General features: G+C 43.7%; 1 protein-coding gene across 11 annotated transcripts in view; it reads left to right on the top strand.

Moving 5' to 3' along the window:
• The window catches only part of TRIM2 (tripartite motif containing 2), a 181,877-nt gene that overhangs the window by 43,599 nt on the left and 120,135 nt on the right, over nucleotides 1-18,143 (top strand). For 2 of the 11 annotated variants that reach the window (XM_009240382.3, XM_054554581.1), the window contains exon 1: nucleotides 8,328-8,481. The exons of 5 other annotated variants lie outside the window; for them this stretch is intronic. In XM_009240382.3, the coding sequence (XP_009238657.2) occupies nucleotides 8,452-8,481 (30 nt within the window). In that variant the 5' untranslated portion in view covers nucleotides 8,328-8,451. Of the gene's footprint in view, nucleotides 1-8,327; nucleotides 8,482-8,511; nucleotides 9,485-15,933; nucleotides 16,985-17,074; nucleotides 17,096-18,143 lie in introns of those variants that run through there. 4 more of the 11 variants (XM_054554593.2, XM_054554590.2, XM_054554591.2 and 1 more) reach the window with 4 other exon arrangements.

The raw sequence follows: 18,143 nt of genomic DNA on the forward strand, positions 1-18,143 counted from the left end.
AACACCTGGCCTCAAGTGATACGCCTGTCTCAGCCTCTTAAAGTGCTGGGATTACAGGCGTGAGCCACTGCGCCTGACCAGAAAACTGAAACTTTGAGAATTTAATGAACATTGGCCGGGCGGGGTGGCTCACACCTGTAATCCCAGCACTTTGGGAGGCTGAGCAGAAGGATGGCTTGAGCCCAGGAGTTTGCGACCAGCTTGGGCAACATGGCAAGATCCCATTCCTACCACACACACACCCCCACACAAGCTGATGCAGTGGTGCATGCCTGTAGTTCCAGGTACTCAGGAAGTTGAGGCGGGAGGATTGCTTGAGCCCAGGAGGTCAAGGCTGCAGTGAGCTATGATCACACCACTGTACTCCAGCCTGTGGGACAGGGCAAGACCCTGTCTCTTAAAAAAATTAAAAAAAAAAAGTAAACAAAGTTTCCATTTCCTTGTCTGCAGAACAAGTGTGAGTTCCTATGCCTGGGGTTGGTTATGAGGATTAAATGAGTCCATACATGTAAATGCTTTAGAACAGTACCCAGCACATAACAAATGCTGTATTCATGTCATTACCATTATTACTAGGTACTGCTCACACTTTCCAAGGGGTGGCTCTGCTGGTAGCTTCTTCAAAATTAATGGTACATTTTCTTCCATCAGGGTTATTGATGAAATGTTGCATCAGTCTTGGATCTTGGGCGACGGTGTGAGAAAGTCTTTGTATGGGTCCTGGGATTAATTCTGAACTAGGTTTTCAGCAAATCCCCTTATGATCTCTCCCAACAAATGGAAAACCTTAGTGGTGTTAAAATTAGTTATGGTTTACCTCCATGGGTTGGAGATGAGCAAAGGGCTCCCAGGCCATTGCTTGGTCCACCATCGAAGCCAATTTACTGTTCTTCATTCCACAGCTTCAGCCTAACTTTAGGCGTCCTTTTGCTTGTGTGGGCCATTGGTCATGCGGAGACCGAGCAAAAAACTGTAGGAGGCTTATAAAAACCCCATTGACATGTTTGGAAAGACAGAAGTCCACACTGTGTTGATGTGTGGTTAGCAGCATCTTCTTCACTGCCTGACTACGTATGAAACTGACTTTAGGCCTTGCCACCACTTTCTTTCTCAAAGAAATATGAAGAAATTATGTAGAATAATAAATATGGAGCTTCCACATAGTAAGTTTAATGGAATGAGTTTAGAACTTTTCACCTCTTTAATGGGTTGTGAGCTAACCTAAGAGTATTTTTTATCCATAATTTGCAATGCACTGAGGAACAGCTAAGCAAAACAAAATCAAAAGCCTCATCAAAGCTAAGAAAGATTGCAGCTTTCATTCCTTCTATTTACAAAGCCCTTCAATGTCACTGAAGGCTAAGTCTCTGGCTCCCCTCTTTATCAAGCCATGCTGCCTGTGCATCTGCTATGGACTCAATGTTTGTGTCCTCCCTAAATCCATCACTGAAATCCCAGTCTCCAAGGTAATGGTCTTAGGAGGTGGGGCCTTTGGGAGGTGATTAGGTCATGAGTGTAGAACCCTCATTAATGGGATCAGTGCTCTTATAAAAGAGACCGAGTGGCTCATGCCTGTAACCCCAGCACTATGGGAGGCTGAGATGGGTAGATTACCTGAGGTCAGGAGTTTGAGACCAGCCTGGCCAACATGGAGAAACCCCATCTCTACTAAAAATACAAAAAGTTAGCCAGGCATGGTGACGGGCACCTGTAATCCCAGATACTCAGGAGGCTGAGGCAGGAGAATTGCTTGAACCCAGGAGGCAGAGGTTCTAGTGAGCCGAGATCGCACAACTGTACTCCAGCTTGGGCAACAAGAGCGAAATTCTGTCTCAAAAAAAATAAATAAATAAATGAGAGACCCGAGAGCTCTTTTGCCCCTTCTACCCTGTGAGGGCGGCAAAAAGACAGCTGTCTGTTAGTGAGACAACAGGGCCTCACCAATGTGGAATCTGCCAGCACTTTAATCTTGGACTTCCAGCCTCCAGAACTGTTAAGACATAAATTCCGGTTGTTTATAAGCCACCCAGCTTATGGTATTTTGTTATAACAGCCCAAATAGACTAAGACAGTATTCTTTTTATTATTTTAAAAAAGAAATTGAAGGATTCTAAAACACATAATTTAAGCCTAGAGATTTGTGATTTCCAGAATCATCTGAGACTTAGGGGGTCTGAGCATTTGATATGGTTTGGCTGTGACCCCACCCAAATTTCAACTTGAATTGTATCTCCCAGAATTCCCTCATGTTGTGGGAGGGACCCAGGGGGAGGTAATTGAATCATGGGGGTTGGTCTTTACCATGCTATTCTCATGATAGTGAATAAGTCTCATGAGATCTGATGGGTTTATCAGGGGTTTCTGCTTTTGCTTCCCCTTCATTCTCTCTTGCTGCCACCATGTAAGACATGCCTTTCGCCCTCCACCATGATTACGAGACCTCCCCAGCCATGTGGAACTGTAAGTCAAATTAAACTTCCTTTTCTTCCCAGTCTCGGGTATGTCTCTATCAGCAGCGTAAAAACAGACTAGTACAGCATTCATCTATGTATTATCCAAAGGGCCTCTGTTGTGACTTCACCCAGTTCCATTCATCATATTTATATGGTCTCTTGACATGAGAATATAGTTTTATGTGTATATCATTTTTTTAAAAATCAGTAAGCAATTTAATGTTTTCCCCTGGTAAAGTGTTTTGTATGTTGGCAAATCAGGGACTTGATAATGAGTGCAGTACTGGATATTGAGCTAAGTCAGTTAATTGGGCTTCGGCTCTTTAGAAGGGTTTGGTGAAGCTCTGCTTATGGGTAATTGAGGCTTCAGGTTGCCAAGAGTTGGGTGACTAAGAGGTAGCTGTTTTGGAGCAAGGGTAAAATTTTAATTAGATGATGAGCATTCTCAAAGGGCATGTAGCAATTTTCTGAACTGCATAATCTAATGGTTCGAAATTTAGAAAGCAGTGATGTCATCTCTCCATCTTTTAAAAGAACACACATCTGCCTCTGTAATCATTTTGTTTATTATTTTTAATAACAGCAACAGGCCAATGCTAAGTGATATGATGATCAGGAAAGAAATAGGCCCCGGGGATATATGAAACAGTTTCAGCTCTACAGAGTTGTGTTTTCTTGATGAAATTTCTGGCAAAGTGTTCTTTCCATGTTTTCAAAGTCTCCTCTTCCTCCTCGTTGTCAGTTCATTTCCTGTTTCAACCTTCCAAGGGGTTTACCTATGTTAAAATGAACTGAGTTCAATATGGTCCTTCCCAGATAAAAACTTGTGAATATCTCTTTTCTTGATTGATTTTAATGAAATATATGCTGAAAGAAGTAGGAAACTCACTGAGAATGTCAAACATAATCTGCAGGTCATTATATACTCAGAGTTTACAGAGGGTAGGAATGATATCCATTAATACTATAACGAATCTGTTTGCTTGCAGAGTGGCTTTCTGACTTGCTGTCAGCCTGTGCCTGTTCCACACTTACACTTTTTGACATTTAAAATGCTTCTTAATAAATCTTAGTCAGTTATTATTATTATTATTTTCATTTGCATTGGAAAACAGCATTCTTCCTTACCTTCCATAGAAAGGGTGCAAGCAGGTCTACTGGCACCAACTTGCCTCACGGTGCCTGGAGCTTAATAGATGCTGAGTGATGCATAAATATAATGGATGAATTCATGTAATAAATCCTCTTTTTATTTATTTATTTTTTATTTTTATCATTTTTTTTAGAGGCAGGGTCTTGCTCTGTTGCCCAGGCTGAAGTGTAGTGGTAACATCATAGCTCATTGAAGCCTTAAATTCCTGTTCTCAAGTGATCCTCCCGCCTCAGCCTCTGGAGTAGCTGGGACTACAGGCGGGCACCACCATGGCCAGCTAATTTTTTTTGTTTGTTTGTTTTCTGAGATGGAGTCTCACTCTGTCACCCAGGCTGGAGTGCAGTGGTATGATCTTGGCTCACTGTAACCTCCGCCTCCTGGGTTCAAGCGATTCTCTTGCCTCAGCCTCCTGAGTAGCTGGGATTATAGGCACCGCCACCATGCCCACCTAATTTTTGAATTTTTAGTAAAGATGGGTTTCTCCATGTTGGCCAGGCTGGTCTCGAACTCCTTACCTCAAATGATCGGCCTCCCAAAGTGCTGGGATTACAGGCGTGAGCCACTGTGCTCAGCCGGCCAGCTAATTTTTAAAATTGTTTTAGAAAAGGGAGTCTCCCTATGTTGCCCATAATCATACAATATGCAACCTTTTGTGTCTGGTTTCTTTCACTTAGCATAATGTTTTAGGGATTCATCTTTGCCGTAGAACTTCATTTCTTTTTATGGCTGAAAAATATTCCATTGTATATATATACCACAATGTGTTTATCCATTCATCTTTTGATGGACATTTGGGCTGTTTCCATCCTTTAGCTATTGTGGATAGTGCTGCTATGAATATGGGATGTACATGTATTTGTTTGAGCCCCCGTTTTCAATTGTTTTGGGTATCTATCCAGAAGTAGAATTGCTTGCTCATATGGTAATTCTATGTTTAGCTTTTTGAAGAACTGTAGAGCTGTTTCCCACAGCAGCTGAACCATTTTACATTACACCAGCAATGTACAAGGAGTTCTCGTTTCTCCACATCCTCCTCAACACTTGTTTTCTTCCTTTTTATTAAGAAAAAAAAAAAAAAAATATATATATATATATATATATGGCTATCCTAGTAGGTGTAAAGTGGCCCCTCATTGTGTTTTTTTTCTTTTTCTTTTTCTTATTATTGTTATTATTTTTTAATAGAGACCAGGTGTCATCATGTTCCCCAGGCTAATCTCTAACTCCTGGGCTCAAGTGATCCTCCTGCCTTAGCCTCCCAAATTCCTGGGATTACAGGTATGAGCCACCATGCCTGGACTCATTTGGTTGTTTTTTTTTTTTTTTTCTGAGACATAATCTTGCTCTGTTGCCCAGGCTGGAGTGCAGTGGCATGATGTCAGCTCACTGCAACATCCACCTCCTGGGTTCAAGCAATTCTCCTTCCTCAACCTACCGAGTAGCTGGGATTACAGGCATGCACCACCACACCTGGCTAATTTTTGTATTTTTAGTACAGACAGAATTTTGCCATGTTGGCCAGGCTGGCCTCGAACTTCTGACCTCAGATGATCCACCCAGCTCGGCCTCCCAAAGTGCTGGGATTACAGGCGTGAACCACCGTGCCCAGCCTCATTGTGTTTTTGATTTCCACTTCCCTAATGACTAATGTTGAGCATCTTTTCATGTGTTTGTTGGACATTTATGTATTATTCTTGGAGAAATATCTATTTAAGACCTTTGCCCATCTTTAGGTTGGGTTGTTTGTCTTTTTATTGTTGAATTGCAGGAGTTTTAAAACTATATCCTGGATACTAGAACTTTATCAGATCTATTATTTGCAAATACTTTCTCCCATTCTATAGGTTGTCTTTTCACTTTCTTGATAATGTCCTTTGAAGCACAAAGGGTCTTAATTTTGGCTTTGTGCTGTGGTTTCTGAGCACTTTGGGAGGCCCAAGCAGGAAGATAGCTTGAGGATGGGAGGTAAAAGCTGCAGTGAGCTATGAAGCTATGATCTGGCCACTGCACTCCAGCCTGGGTGACAGAGTAGGACTTTGTCTCTAAAGAAAGAAAAAAAGAAAGAAAAAAATTTAAAATTTTAATGAAGTCCAATTTATCGATTTTTTCCTTTGGCTGCTCGTGGTGTCCTGAAGCTTTTTAAAATGACAGGATCCTAACACTTGTGAAGGCTGTGTCATGGGTGTGTCCTCAACCTTGGAAAAATAAACTTTCTAGGTTAATTGAGAGCTGCCTTAGATTTTCTGGGTTCACACACCTTAGGAGAAAACTAGATTCTTTCAAGAAGGTAACCTGTACCTTAAAGTCAAAACTGTGAAAGTATGGATGTAACAGCTCTTTTGAAATAATTAGAAGGATACAAGGGCCAGAAGGAGCCTCATATATCACTTAGAAAAGGTTCTGGAGGAATTTTACTTTAATACAAATTAAACACCAGTGGCAGAATCATAAACATTTTCAAACTAACATAGATTAGAAAGGATGGCATTTGGGGATTATTATTTTTATAATCACATCAGAAGGGCTTGAGAAAAAGTTTGTGGAAAATAAATACATTTCAACATTGTTCTCTGATAATTCATTTTGACAACTACTGTGTTCATTTTGATAACTACTATATCACTTTATAAATGATGAAACTATTCCAAATGTAATGACTGTACTTTTCACAGTTTGTATGCCTATAATTTATGCAATGCCACACAATCAACCAAACAGCTCTTAACTTTATTTTTACGTCAGTGTATTATTTAGAAATTATATAAGGAGGCCAGGTGCGGTGGCTCACGTCTGTAATCCCAGCACTTTGGGAGGCCAAGGTGGGTGGATCACAAGATCAGGAGATCGAGACCATCCTGGCTGAAACCCAGCTCTACTAAAAAAAAAAAAAAAAAATTAGCCGGGCATGGCGGCATGCGCCTGTAATCCCAGCTACTCGGGAGCCTGAGGCAGGAGAATGGCATGAACCCGGGACGCAGAGCTTGCAGTGAGCCGAGATCACGCCATTGCACTCCAACCTAGGTGACAGAGTGAGACTCCATCGCAAATAAAAAAAAAAAATTATATAAGGAATAAAAGCCCTACAGTTTACTTTCTGGTTCTTGGTTATTATCAAAGGGTATTGGAATGTTAAGCTGGTGTAGTAGCTTTAAAAGTGGAATTTAAGGCCAGGCATGGTGGCTCACGCCTGTAATCCCAGCACTTTGGGAGGCTGAGGCGGGCAGATCACAAGGTCAAGAGATCGAGACCAGCCTGGCCAACAGGGTGAAACCTCGTCTCTACTAAAAATACAAAAATTAGCTTGGCGTGGTGGTGCGAATCTGTAGTCTCAGCTACTCAGGAGACCAAGGCACAAGAATCACTTGAACCTGGGAGGTGGAGGTTGCAGTGAGCCGAGATTGTGCCACTGCACTCAAGCCTGGCGACAGAGCGAGCCTCCATCTCAAAAAAAAAAAAAAAGAGAGAGTGGAATTTAGTTAAGTTTGGGGGACAGAAAGAAGCCACGGCTCTCCTGCCTTCTTCCAAATATACTGAACTTCTGATATGTTTGATCAAATTAAATGCTCATGGTCTGGCATGATTACAGGTGCAAGCCTGTAATCCCAGCTACTAGGGAGGCTGAGGCAGGAGGATTCCCTGAGCTTGAGGCTACAGTGCACAATTATTGTGCCTGGGAATAGCCACTGCACTCCACCTTGGGTGATATAGTGAGACCCCCATCTCTACACACACACACACACATACACACACACACGAAGAAGAACATAGACACATCAAATGTGAGCCATTTTGCTGACTTGGGCATACAACAAGTCCATATCTCTGGGTTCTAAAGATGTACCAATCTTGCAGTGAGCCGAGATCACACCACTGCACTCCAGCCTGGTCAACACAGCAAGACTCTGTCTCAAAAAAAAAAAAAAAAATAGTAGGCCAGGTGCAGTGGCACACTCCTGTAATCCCAGCACTTTGGGAGGCCAAGGCGGGCGGATCACTTGAGGCCAGGAGTTCAAGACCAACCTGGCCAACATGGCGAAACCCCGTCTCTACTAAAAAATACAAAAATTCACCAGGCGTGGTGGTGCATTCCTGTAATTCCAGCTATTCAGGAGGCTGAGGCAGGAGAATCACTTGAACCCAGGAGGCTGCAGTTGCAGTAAGCCGAGATTGTGCCACTGTACTCCAGCCTGGGCAACAGAGCGAGACTCCATCTCAATAAATAAATAAATATAAAAAATAAAGATGTGCCAATCAAACAAGCGTTTGCTCTGTAGATGAGGTGAGTGTTCCTGATCAGATAGTATATTCAATAAAATAAGCATGTCATCAAACTAACTTTCTTGGCCTTTGTTCTTTGGTTGAAAAACTCCCGTTGACCTCATGAATACCACATTTATTAACGCCGGAAGATAACAGATAGCTAATGCAACATAAATGTCTGTGGCTTTAAAAATACATATTATTATGTGTGCAGTCTACAAACACTTTCCTGAAATTGGTCTTCTGTGTGCAGTGATTTAAACTTTTCAACTTGGACGCTTTTCCTACTGGGGGCTGTAAAGATGAGAACTCAGCCCTTACTCTTCAGTGTTTCTCACTCCCGTCTCCCCTACTTCGGAATGAAACACAATATCTTAAGCAAACAGAGCCCAAAGAGGCTGATCATTGGCTCTCATTGTCCCCTGATACTGCAGCCCCGCCCCTTTGGCTTGTGCTGACTAGCTGTTTATATTTTAGTAAGGGCCACCCTTTAACTCGGCAGCTTGATGACTATAATGGGCCCAATTGTCTGCGGGCTGCGGGGAGCTGAGTCCCCAGATTGGAGGAGGCTGGCTCTGGTCTTGGATGCACAGGAGTGGCCGTTATGGAACGCAGGTAAGGACGCTTCTTAATGTGTGATAATTCTTTTTCTGGGCCAGCTGGTTAATCTGGGGCTGGGAGAAACAAGTTGTGATTGAGGTGCTACTTTTTCCTGGTTTTAATTTTTTGCCTGCTGAAGATGGAAGGAAAAGACTGGGATTTGCTGACAAAGCTCACAGTGAGCTCTGTCAATCCAGGCAGGAAGAGAGTAAGGAAGCAAAAAATCGCGGGAGAGACACAGCTGGATTTGACACCAAAGCAACAAGAATGTTCCAGTGATGTTGTGAGACTCAAATGCTGTTTTATTTCCTAACATAGCTAGTCACAGTCAGGAGCTTAGCTGTGCCTCTCCGGGGTTTCTGTAAGCCAGCTGCTAGCCGATGTAACTCAGTCGACCCCGTTTGAAAGGACCTAATATCTGCTAGTATTTTCAAAGGGCAAACTGTAGTAGTCTTGCATGTTATAAATAGGTCTATTCAGAAATGTGGGAACAGTTTAGAGCAGACAGGAGACTGTAAAGTTTTACTGCCCCATAAAAGTGCTCAAAGGGTACTATGTCCCTCTGCCGTGGGGCTGTGGAATGAAGGAATAGCCCCAGGTGAATAGAGCGTTTGTCCTTGACTACCCAAGTGAGAAGTCAGCAGAGCCTGGGGACGCCATGTGAGTCGGGGGTGAAGCCTGACGTGGGCTCAGCCAGCCACACCTCTGACGTGGGCTCAGCCAGCCACACCTCGGGGTGCTTGCTGGTTTCCGGGGTGTGAATGGGTGAGGGTGGAAAACCACTCAGGCACCGGTCTTTGGTGCCTGCTTTATCTCTTGGCTGGCCCATTCGGTGCTCAGTGAGGCACCTGTCGTAGCTCACGGAGTGCGCAAAGGGCAAGGAAAGGGTTGTGCTGTCATTACGACCTGCAAGGTGGGGAGGGGGCTACAACAGCTCGAGTCCTGGGAATTGCTTTAGAAAGTCCTCCTCCTCCTCCTCCTGCTGAAGAAAAGAATCACCTACGGCAGCTTTGATCAGGTAAGTTTCTGGTGAGCCCTGTGGTGTGGAGTCAGTGAACTTGCGGTTTGTGTTTGTTATCGACAGGAGCCTGATAAAATGAAAAGGTGAAGTTTAATTTTTAGATAAAGCTAGAGGTGAACCATGGGACTTTAATACATTTAGTGCTTTGAAAGTCTCCCCACCTATCCAAATTCCCACAACTTGTATCTATTATCTAGGTACACCTTGTTTAAAGCCACCGTGCTGTTTGCGGATCCTGGAGGTATTAAGTCAGAATACAAAGGGTATTTTTCAAATGAATTTGATGCCAAGCAACATGAATGCTTGAACCCATTGTATGAAAACAGGCAGTCTCTAAGTGAGGCCAAGGTCTCCTGGAGCAGTCCTAGAGTCCTGGAGAGGGATGAGTCGCCCCACGAGGAGGTCCTGACAAGGAATGGAACTTCTGACTCTGCCAGTGAACTTTTGACTCTCTCAGGTGGGGTGGAGGCTCCAAAGGGAAAGGACAGGTGTGCATCATTCACCCTCCAGGCCCACCGCAGGCCTCACAAATCCCATTTGGTCAGGTCAATGCATTCTCACCTTCCCACCTAACTAGGTGTCCCACAGTTTAACTCAATTCTGACACTAACTGCAGTGAGTGCAGACCCTGAGGTTTAAGGGCTCAGTCCTACCAGGCTGCCCGACCTCAGAGGCCTGTTGCAGGCTGAAGGTTGTCACTTGTGCTTCTGACCAGCTGGCTATCCATGAGAAGTTCTCACGATCCTTTCTCAGGTAGATTACAAGCTGTGTAACTTTGTCTAACTTTGTGCTATAAGTTGGAGATTGACTTCTTGGGGTCACTCTTTTGTTAGCATGGCTCACGGAACTCAGGGAGACACTTAATTCCATTTACCAGTTTGTTATAAAGGGTATTACAAAGGATACAGATGAATGAATACATACAGCCAGGTGAAGAGATGGCTAGGGAGGGTCTTGGAGCTTTCATGCCCTCTCCGGGCGCCACTCTCCCAGCGTCTCCACGTGTTCGGCTATCCAGAAGCCCTCCAGAACCGCTCCTTCGGGTTTTTATGGAGGCCTCATTACAAAGGCATGATTGATCAAACCATTGGCCGTCAGTGATTGAGTCAACCTGCTGCCCCTCTTTGCTCCCTGGAAACAGGGTCAGGGGGTGTATATGGGTGGAGTAGGGATAAAGGGGCTGAAAGTTCCAACTCTCTAATCACTTGCTTGGTTCCCCTGGCAACCAGCCCCCTCCAGAGGCAATCCGGGAGCCCTCAGTCGTCAATCATCTCATTAGCATACAAAAAGGCTCTTTATCACTTTGTACATTCCAAGGGTTTTTCTTTCTTTCTTTTTTAAATTTGAGACAGGGTCTTGCTCTGTCACCCAGGCTGGAGTGCAGTGGCATGATCACGGCTCACTGCAGCCTTAACCCCTTGGGCTCAAGCGATCCTCCAGACCCTCCCGCCTCAGCCTACCAAAGTGCTAGGATTACAGGTGCATGCCCCCATGCCCAGCCAATTGCAAGGATTTTAAGAACTATGTGCCAGGAAGCAGAGACAAGACCAAATATATATTTCTTATTATAAATCACAATATCACACCTTCCTCATGATTCACACTTCAGGTCACTTACTCACTGTGTAACTCTGTGCAAGTTCCCTAACCTCTCTGTGCCCCAGTTCCCTTATCTGTAAAATTCGCTAAATCCCAGGAACAGCCAGCCACACTGGTAGGCCTATGCGGTGCAGTGACTGATGGGGGATGGACGACACACAGAGGCAGAAGCCAAAGAACACGGGTTTAAAAACATGGGTTTAAGAGCAAGAGCTTTGATTCAGACAAACCTGGAGTCGAGCCTCACTTTCGTTGTTTTACTTGTGTGTTATTGGGCAAGTTACTGAATCTCCCTAAGTCTGAATTCCTTCAGCAAAATAATGGGGATGACAATCTGTTTCACTGGATGATTGTGAGGTTTAAATGTGGTCATGCGTCAAAGTTCCTTATACAGCACTCAGTGCACAGGAAATACTCAACGAATATTAATTATTTTATCATGACTGGTGCCAGCATCCAACGACAGTCCTAAATACCGTCTAAGTTTACCAAATGTCTCTCTGATTTACTGGTGACATTGGAGAAAGGAAATGCTAAGAGAATGCAGTGCAGTGGAAAGAAGGGCGAGCTGGACATCAGCATTCTGGTCTCCATCCGGGACTGGCCAGCAGGTGGCTCTGGAAAAGGGAGTCCTTCAGAGTCACAGTTTTCTATCTGTCCTGAGGCGTGATCTTCAAAGTCCATTCTAGCTTCTATCTATGACTTTAGATCTGACGGAAATCTCCCCGGAGGAACTCATGAGCCGTAAGTTAAACGTGGTTTGAAATCACCCTTGAGCTCCTTGCTGATCATGCTTATCCATGTTGAAGGCTCATCCAGGAATAATAGGTGGGTCTTGTGTGTGATTTGAAAAGTTCACATCTGGCCGGGTGCAGCGGTACACACCTGTAATGTCAGCACTTTGAGAGGCCAAGGTGGAAGGATTGCTTGAGGCCAAAAGTTCAAGACCAGCCTGGGCAACATAGTGAGACCTTGTCTGTAAGAAATAAAAATAAAAAATTAGCCAGTCATGGTGGTACACACCTGTGGTCTCAGCTACTCAGGAGGCTGAGGCAGTAGGATCACTTGAGCCTGGGAGGTAGAAGCTGCAGTGAGCTATGATTGTGCCAGTGCACTCCAACCTGGGCAAGACCTTGTCTCAAAAAGAAAGTACACTTTTTATTTTCACAGGAGGTAATGATACATTCAAGTTGGTTACTTTACACAAGAAGAAATTTGTGTAATTTCTTTGTGTAAGAAAATTACACAATTTGTCTTTATCTAAAATTTGTCTTTATCTAAAATTATAATAATTTTATTATTTAATAAATAAATAAATCTAAAACTCATTTATCTAAAATTTGTGTTTATCTAAAATTTTCATAGTAAATTGTATGAAAAATATAATATCCCGTAGATGTGTCAAGACCAGAACATAGGTCAAACAGAGCTGAACTTGAGTCCCAGGTCTGCTGGTTGACTGCTAGTGACCTTGGGCAAGTCACTCACCCTCTCCAGTTCTTGTTTTCCTTACCTGAAAATGGGAACGATATTGTCTGCCTTATCGGGCTATGATGAGAATGGAAAGCTGGAACATGTAGACTGCCCTCCATAGTGCTTGGCATGGGGTCGTTCCTTTTCCCTCCCAGATGGAACACCGCATCCATCCCGATGGAAGTTTCTAGATGATGCTCCAGAGGATTCCAAGCAGAGAACATTTATAATTTCCATACATTACAAAAGTGTGAGCCTGCAAGGCAAGGTCTGGAGCTGGGAGCACATCTGGAGCAGTGGGTGGGTACTGAGAACCATATCCACACACACAAAGAAGTGTGTTCATTTAGAAGATCCAGCATCAATTCCTTCTTCCTAAGATTTGACAAGACTGGAGTCATTTCTTCACCAGGCCCATTTTATGAAAAACCCTGGGAAAACTGAGGTCCAGCAGCCAAAGATCTAACACAATGGAATCAGGAAAAATGGTGGACAGGCCCCTGAAGGCACGTAAGGAGCAGGGAGCCTGGTGACCTTGGTGCACCCAAAGCCTCCCTAACTAGAGTAACGGAACACCAATGTGGTTTACATTCATAATCCCTTGCATTTGAGAATTTTTATATCTACTTAAATTTTCAAACAAGGGACACTCACACCACCTCCCACACTTATTAGCATGCTGTTTTATCACTCCGATATGTTCAAGGGACCCACCCCCATAAAAGATGGAATATGAATCAGAAAACTCAACTGGAATTGCACTCCCTAGAGTGGCCCTGGGAATTGTTTAGATATGCATAGTCTCACCTCAAGGCACCTGCTGGGAACAAGATCCCTTATCACACCTCCAGTCCTGCTCAGCTTTTTAAGGGAGCATTTCCTGATATGTAGGTCTTTAACTACCAGGTGTATTTGCCCACTGTCCACCTGTGCCTTCAAGTACTGTACTTAACAAGTTGGAACTGAGAGAATGGTACACTTCACATTTTGCAACTGTTATGCAAATAGAACTTCTGTGAAATTCCTCAAACTATTGACTCTAGAAACCATGGGAGACAAAGGGTCAGTGTCTGACTTCACAAACGTTACCAACTTGAAAAATGAGATCTATTCCTTAGTGTGTGGGAGGAAGACATTTAAATCTGTAGTACCCTCAAAGCCTCACTCTAAACCTGGTCTGGCACTTTTCAATGTGTGTTCTTTGATATGGTAAGTAGCTAAGTATATCCCACCAGAGACCTTCCAAGGATGGGTTTTTTCCTCCATATGACCTCTCTCACTCTTTGCAGGAGAATAAAATAGAGTTTCAACTGAACTTTGAAGCTGTAACCTGATCTCAGAATCATGCACCACAAAGAGCATTTGTGCTTTTCAAGATACTTTCAAATCCATATAGTTTTCCAAGATATTCCTAGTTGCCACATTGGGTGATTTAATTTTTTTTTTTTGAGATGGAGTCTCACTCACTCTGTCGCCCAGGCTGGAGAGCAGTGACGAGATCTCGGCTCACTGCAACTTCCACCTCCCAGGTTCAAGTGATTCTTCTGCCTCAGCCTCCCAAGTAGCTGGGATTACAGACACCTGCCACCACGCTTGGCTAATTTTTGTATTTTTAGTAGAGACAGGGTTTTGCCACGTTGGCCAGGCCGGTCTCAAACTCCTGACCTCAGGTGATCTGCCTGTCTTGACCTCCCAAAGTAATGGGATTTCAGGTGTGATCCACCGTGTCTGGCCTGGGTGACTTAATTTTAAATGTAGGGACATCAAGCAAAATGTTGCTGAGGAGTCTCTTTCGCAGCAAAAGTCCTGTGAAATCTGCAAGGCCATCTTTTTCATGGGTCCTCAAATGTTTCACAGGCAACTGGGCAATAATTGCATTTCCAGGAATACCAAATGGAGCCAAATCCTTTTAATAGCTCACTGACATGCAGGTTATTCCACTGGGGACCAAAAGAAAAGAACTAGAGCTCTCAAAATATTTGATTCTTGATTTGTGCTCTTCACTGGATGATTCTATTTTCTTGAGAGCATTTTTAATGAAATAGCAGCAATCAGTGATTTCTTAGAAATGTGGCCCCTTTAAATACACCTTCAGTGAGGCTAGCTCTTGTGTTTCCTGGACACTCTGTGTGTTCTGGACATACTGGAGGCACAACATAAATATTAATGCTGGCCATTACAAAAAGAAAATGAAAAGACCCCATAAGGCAGCAGTGACCCTAGAAGCCCCAGAAGTCGTGTTGGAACAGTGACAAGGAAAGATAGTGACAAGATCTGAAAAAAGCAGCTCTCTTCCCACACTCAACACATGCAGTAAACCCAGACATGCAGGGCACCATTGTCTGAGCTGTCACTGGAGGGCTGGGAGGAGACAGAGGATGGGGCAATGGCAGCCTGCCCACCCCTCCTCATCACTGTCCAGGGGCATTCAGGAAACACAGGCTTCCAATATGAGGCTGCCTTTTTTTCTCATAAGCCATGCTCACCAGGAATCCATAGCGGCCATCTGCACACCGACCTGGTGGTGTCTCAAGCTTCCAGGTGTGGTTTTGGGGGCAGGGTCCTTGGGGAAGGGGGTGCTGCTGACAGTGAGGTAACCTGAGGTCAGCTCTGGACAGGGCTGGGTGGAAGAAGAGTGTAGTGACTGCTGATCCCTGTCCTTTCTAGGAATTGGGGTTACTGGGTCAGAGAAACATCTCAATACCTTCCAGGCTTCCAAGGCTGGTTGTAAACCTGCTCCTTGATAAAAGAAACCACATCCAACCTTTAGGAGCAAGGTGGGGCAACATGGGAGCAGATCCTAGTTCATTTGTTGGTTTGTTTTTGCTTGCCTGCTTGCTTTTTTCTTTTCCTTTTTTTTTCTTTTTTGAGACAGGGTTGCACACTGTTGCCCAGGTTGGAGTGCAGTGGTGCAATCATGGCTCACTGCAGCCTTCACCTCCCAGACAGGTGATTCTCCCACCTTAGCCTCCCAAGTACCTGGGACTACAGGTATGTACCACCATGCCTGGCTAATTATTTTTTATTTTTTTGTAGATATGGGATTTTACCACGTTGCCTGGACTAGTCTCTGAACTCCTGGGCCCAAATAATCTGCCCACCTGGGCCTCCCAAAGTGCTGGATTACAGGCATGAACCACCTCACCCAGCCTACAAATTCTTATATGACAATTTGAATCTCTGCTTGGATTTGTTTTATCCTCTCTTGTGCTTGTAACTCAAACTTTAATACTTGAAAAGGTTCATCAAAATTTAAATATACTTTTCTAAATCTGTGAGAAGGCTGTCTCCCAAAATGGTTTGTTACTGCACATCTTTTCCCCTGGTAGATGGAAATATCCTTTCTCTATTCTCTTTCCCTTAGTCTTTCAAAAACTCAGAGTGAGGAGGAAGTGCCTGCTTCTAGCTTCTGGCGGTAGGCTACATTTCCCAGCCTGTCAGAATGGCCTCTCTGCAGGCTTCAACCCTTATGAGAAATAAAGCTGTCCTTTAGCAAAGTCATCAAGCTAAGTGTCTGTCAACAGATGATGATTAAAGTGTGGTACATATACACCATGGAATAGTACTCAGCCATAAAAAGAATGAAATCATGCCTTTGGCAGCAGCATGGATGAACCTGGAGGCCATTATCCTAAGTGAAATGAGGCAGAAACAGAAAGCCAAAAACTGCATGTTCTCAGTTATAAGTGGGAGGTACACAGTGGGTATGTGTGGACATAGAGAGTGGAATAATAGGCATTGGAAGCTCCAAAAGGTGGGAAGATGGAAGGGGATAAAGGATGAAATATTGCCTATTGGGTATAATGTACATTACTCAGATGATGAGTACACTAAAAGCCCAGACTTCACCATTTTGCAATATTTCCATGTAAGAAAACTGCACTTGTGGTGGTGTATGCCTGTTGTCCCAGCTATTCAGGAGGCTGAGGAGAGATAATTGCTTGAGCCTGAGAGTTCGAGGCAGTGAGCTGTGATCGCACCACTGCACTCCAGCCTGGGCAACGAAGCAAGACTCTGTCTCTAGGAAAAAAAGAAAAAGAAAGAAAGAAAAAGAAAAGAGGTGGATGCAGACTGGAGATTTAGGAAAGCCTTTTCAGCTCCTTTCTCTTGCCAAGTCTTGTTTGTGGCTTTGGTGGGTGGTTTTGTTTGGGGGCCTGTCTTCTTTATTCTCTTTTCTTTTTTCTCTTAATCAAAGCAGTCTGTTCTGGTACTGCAGTGAAACAACTCTTTCCAGTTCCTTTGCATGGTGGTTGTGCACGTAGCCTCCAGGCCTGGGCTTGCATCAGTCATTTTGTCTATTCATACAAAGGGAAATTTAGGCTTTGTTCAGTTCATCTCCTACAAGGGCACGTACTTTCACAGCTACTGCCTGGGAAGCTTTGTGTGCATGAGATATCACCGGTCTGCTAGGCTACCAACTTAACTGTAAGTGGAGAGACTAACTGATGAAGCAATGACTGTGTGCCAGGAACTGTTCTAAGTGCTTTATGTGTATGAGCCAGTCAGCCCGCTATTACTGTTCTTCTCCATTTTCAGGTGAGGAAACTGAGGCTCAGATTGTTGAGAAAATTGTCCCAAGCTGCATAGCTGGTCAGGGGCTGGCCAGCATTCAGGTTCCAGAGCCTGTGTTTTTAACCATTATGTGACGCCTCCAGGGTACATTATATTCTTTTGTATGAATGTGCAAAAATATGTCTTCATGCTTCTATTTCTGTTCATTTAACTTGTTTCAATTTTTTTCTATCATAAATAATACAGCAATGAATGTTTTTGCAATAATAGCTTATAATAATAGTTAACATTTGTTGAATTGCTAACAATGTGATGAGCTCTGTTTCAAGTTCTTTATGCATCTTAATTAATTTAATCTTTGTAGCAATCCCACTATTATTTTTTATTTATTTATTTATTTTTTGAGACAGAGTCTCGCTCTGTCACCCAGGCTGGAGTGCAGTGGCACGATTTTGGCTCACTGCAACCTCTGCCTCCCGAGTTCCAGCAATTCTCCTGCCTCAGCCTCCCAAGTAGCTGGGATTACAGGTGCATGCCACCATGCCTGACTGATTTTTGTATTTTTAGTAGAGACGGGTTTCATCATGTTAGCCAGGCTGGTCTCGAACTCCTGACCTCAGGTGATCCACCCGCCTCGGCCTCCCAAAGTGCTGGGTTTACAGGTGTGAACCACCATGCCTGGCGAATCCTACTATTATTACTATTTAACGAATTTAATCTTTGTAACAAACCTACTATTATTACCATTTAACAGAAGAGGGAAACGAGGCACAGGAGAGTTGGCTACATATTTTGTTCCAGATTGCACAATTAGAAAGTGGCAGCTTAGCACCGTAAGACATGGTGAGGAAAAAAGAAAAAAAAAAGTGGATGGGCTGGCATTGAAACCCAGAGCTGGTACTCTTATGATAGTGTCTAGACAATATCTGTGACCACACCTCTGATAGTGCCTCAAGAAAGATTTTTAAAGTGAAATTACTAGCGCATAAGATATAAACATTTAAAAGGTTTTTGATACATCTTACAAAAGTGCTTTTCAATAACACTGGTTGATCATGCTCATTTGCATTTC

This window comes from Pongo abelii, chromosome 3 (assembly GCF_028885655.2).
Source record: "Pongo abelii isolate AG06213 chromosome 3, NHGRI_mPonAbe1-v2.0_pri, whole genome shotgun sequence".
In the NCBI taxonomy this organism is placed as follows: Eukaryota; Metazoa; Chordata; class Mammalia; order Primates; family Hominidae; genus Pongo; species Pongo abelii.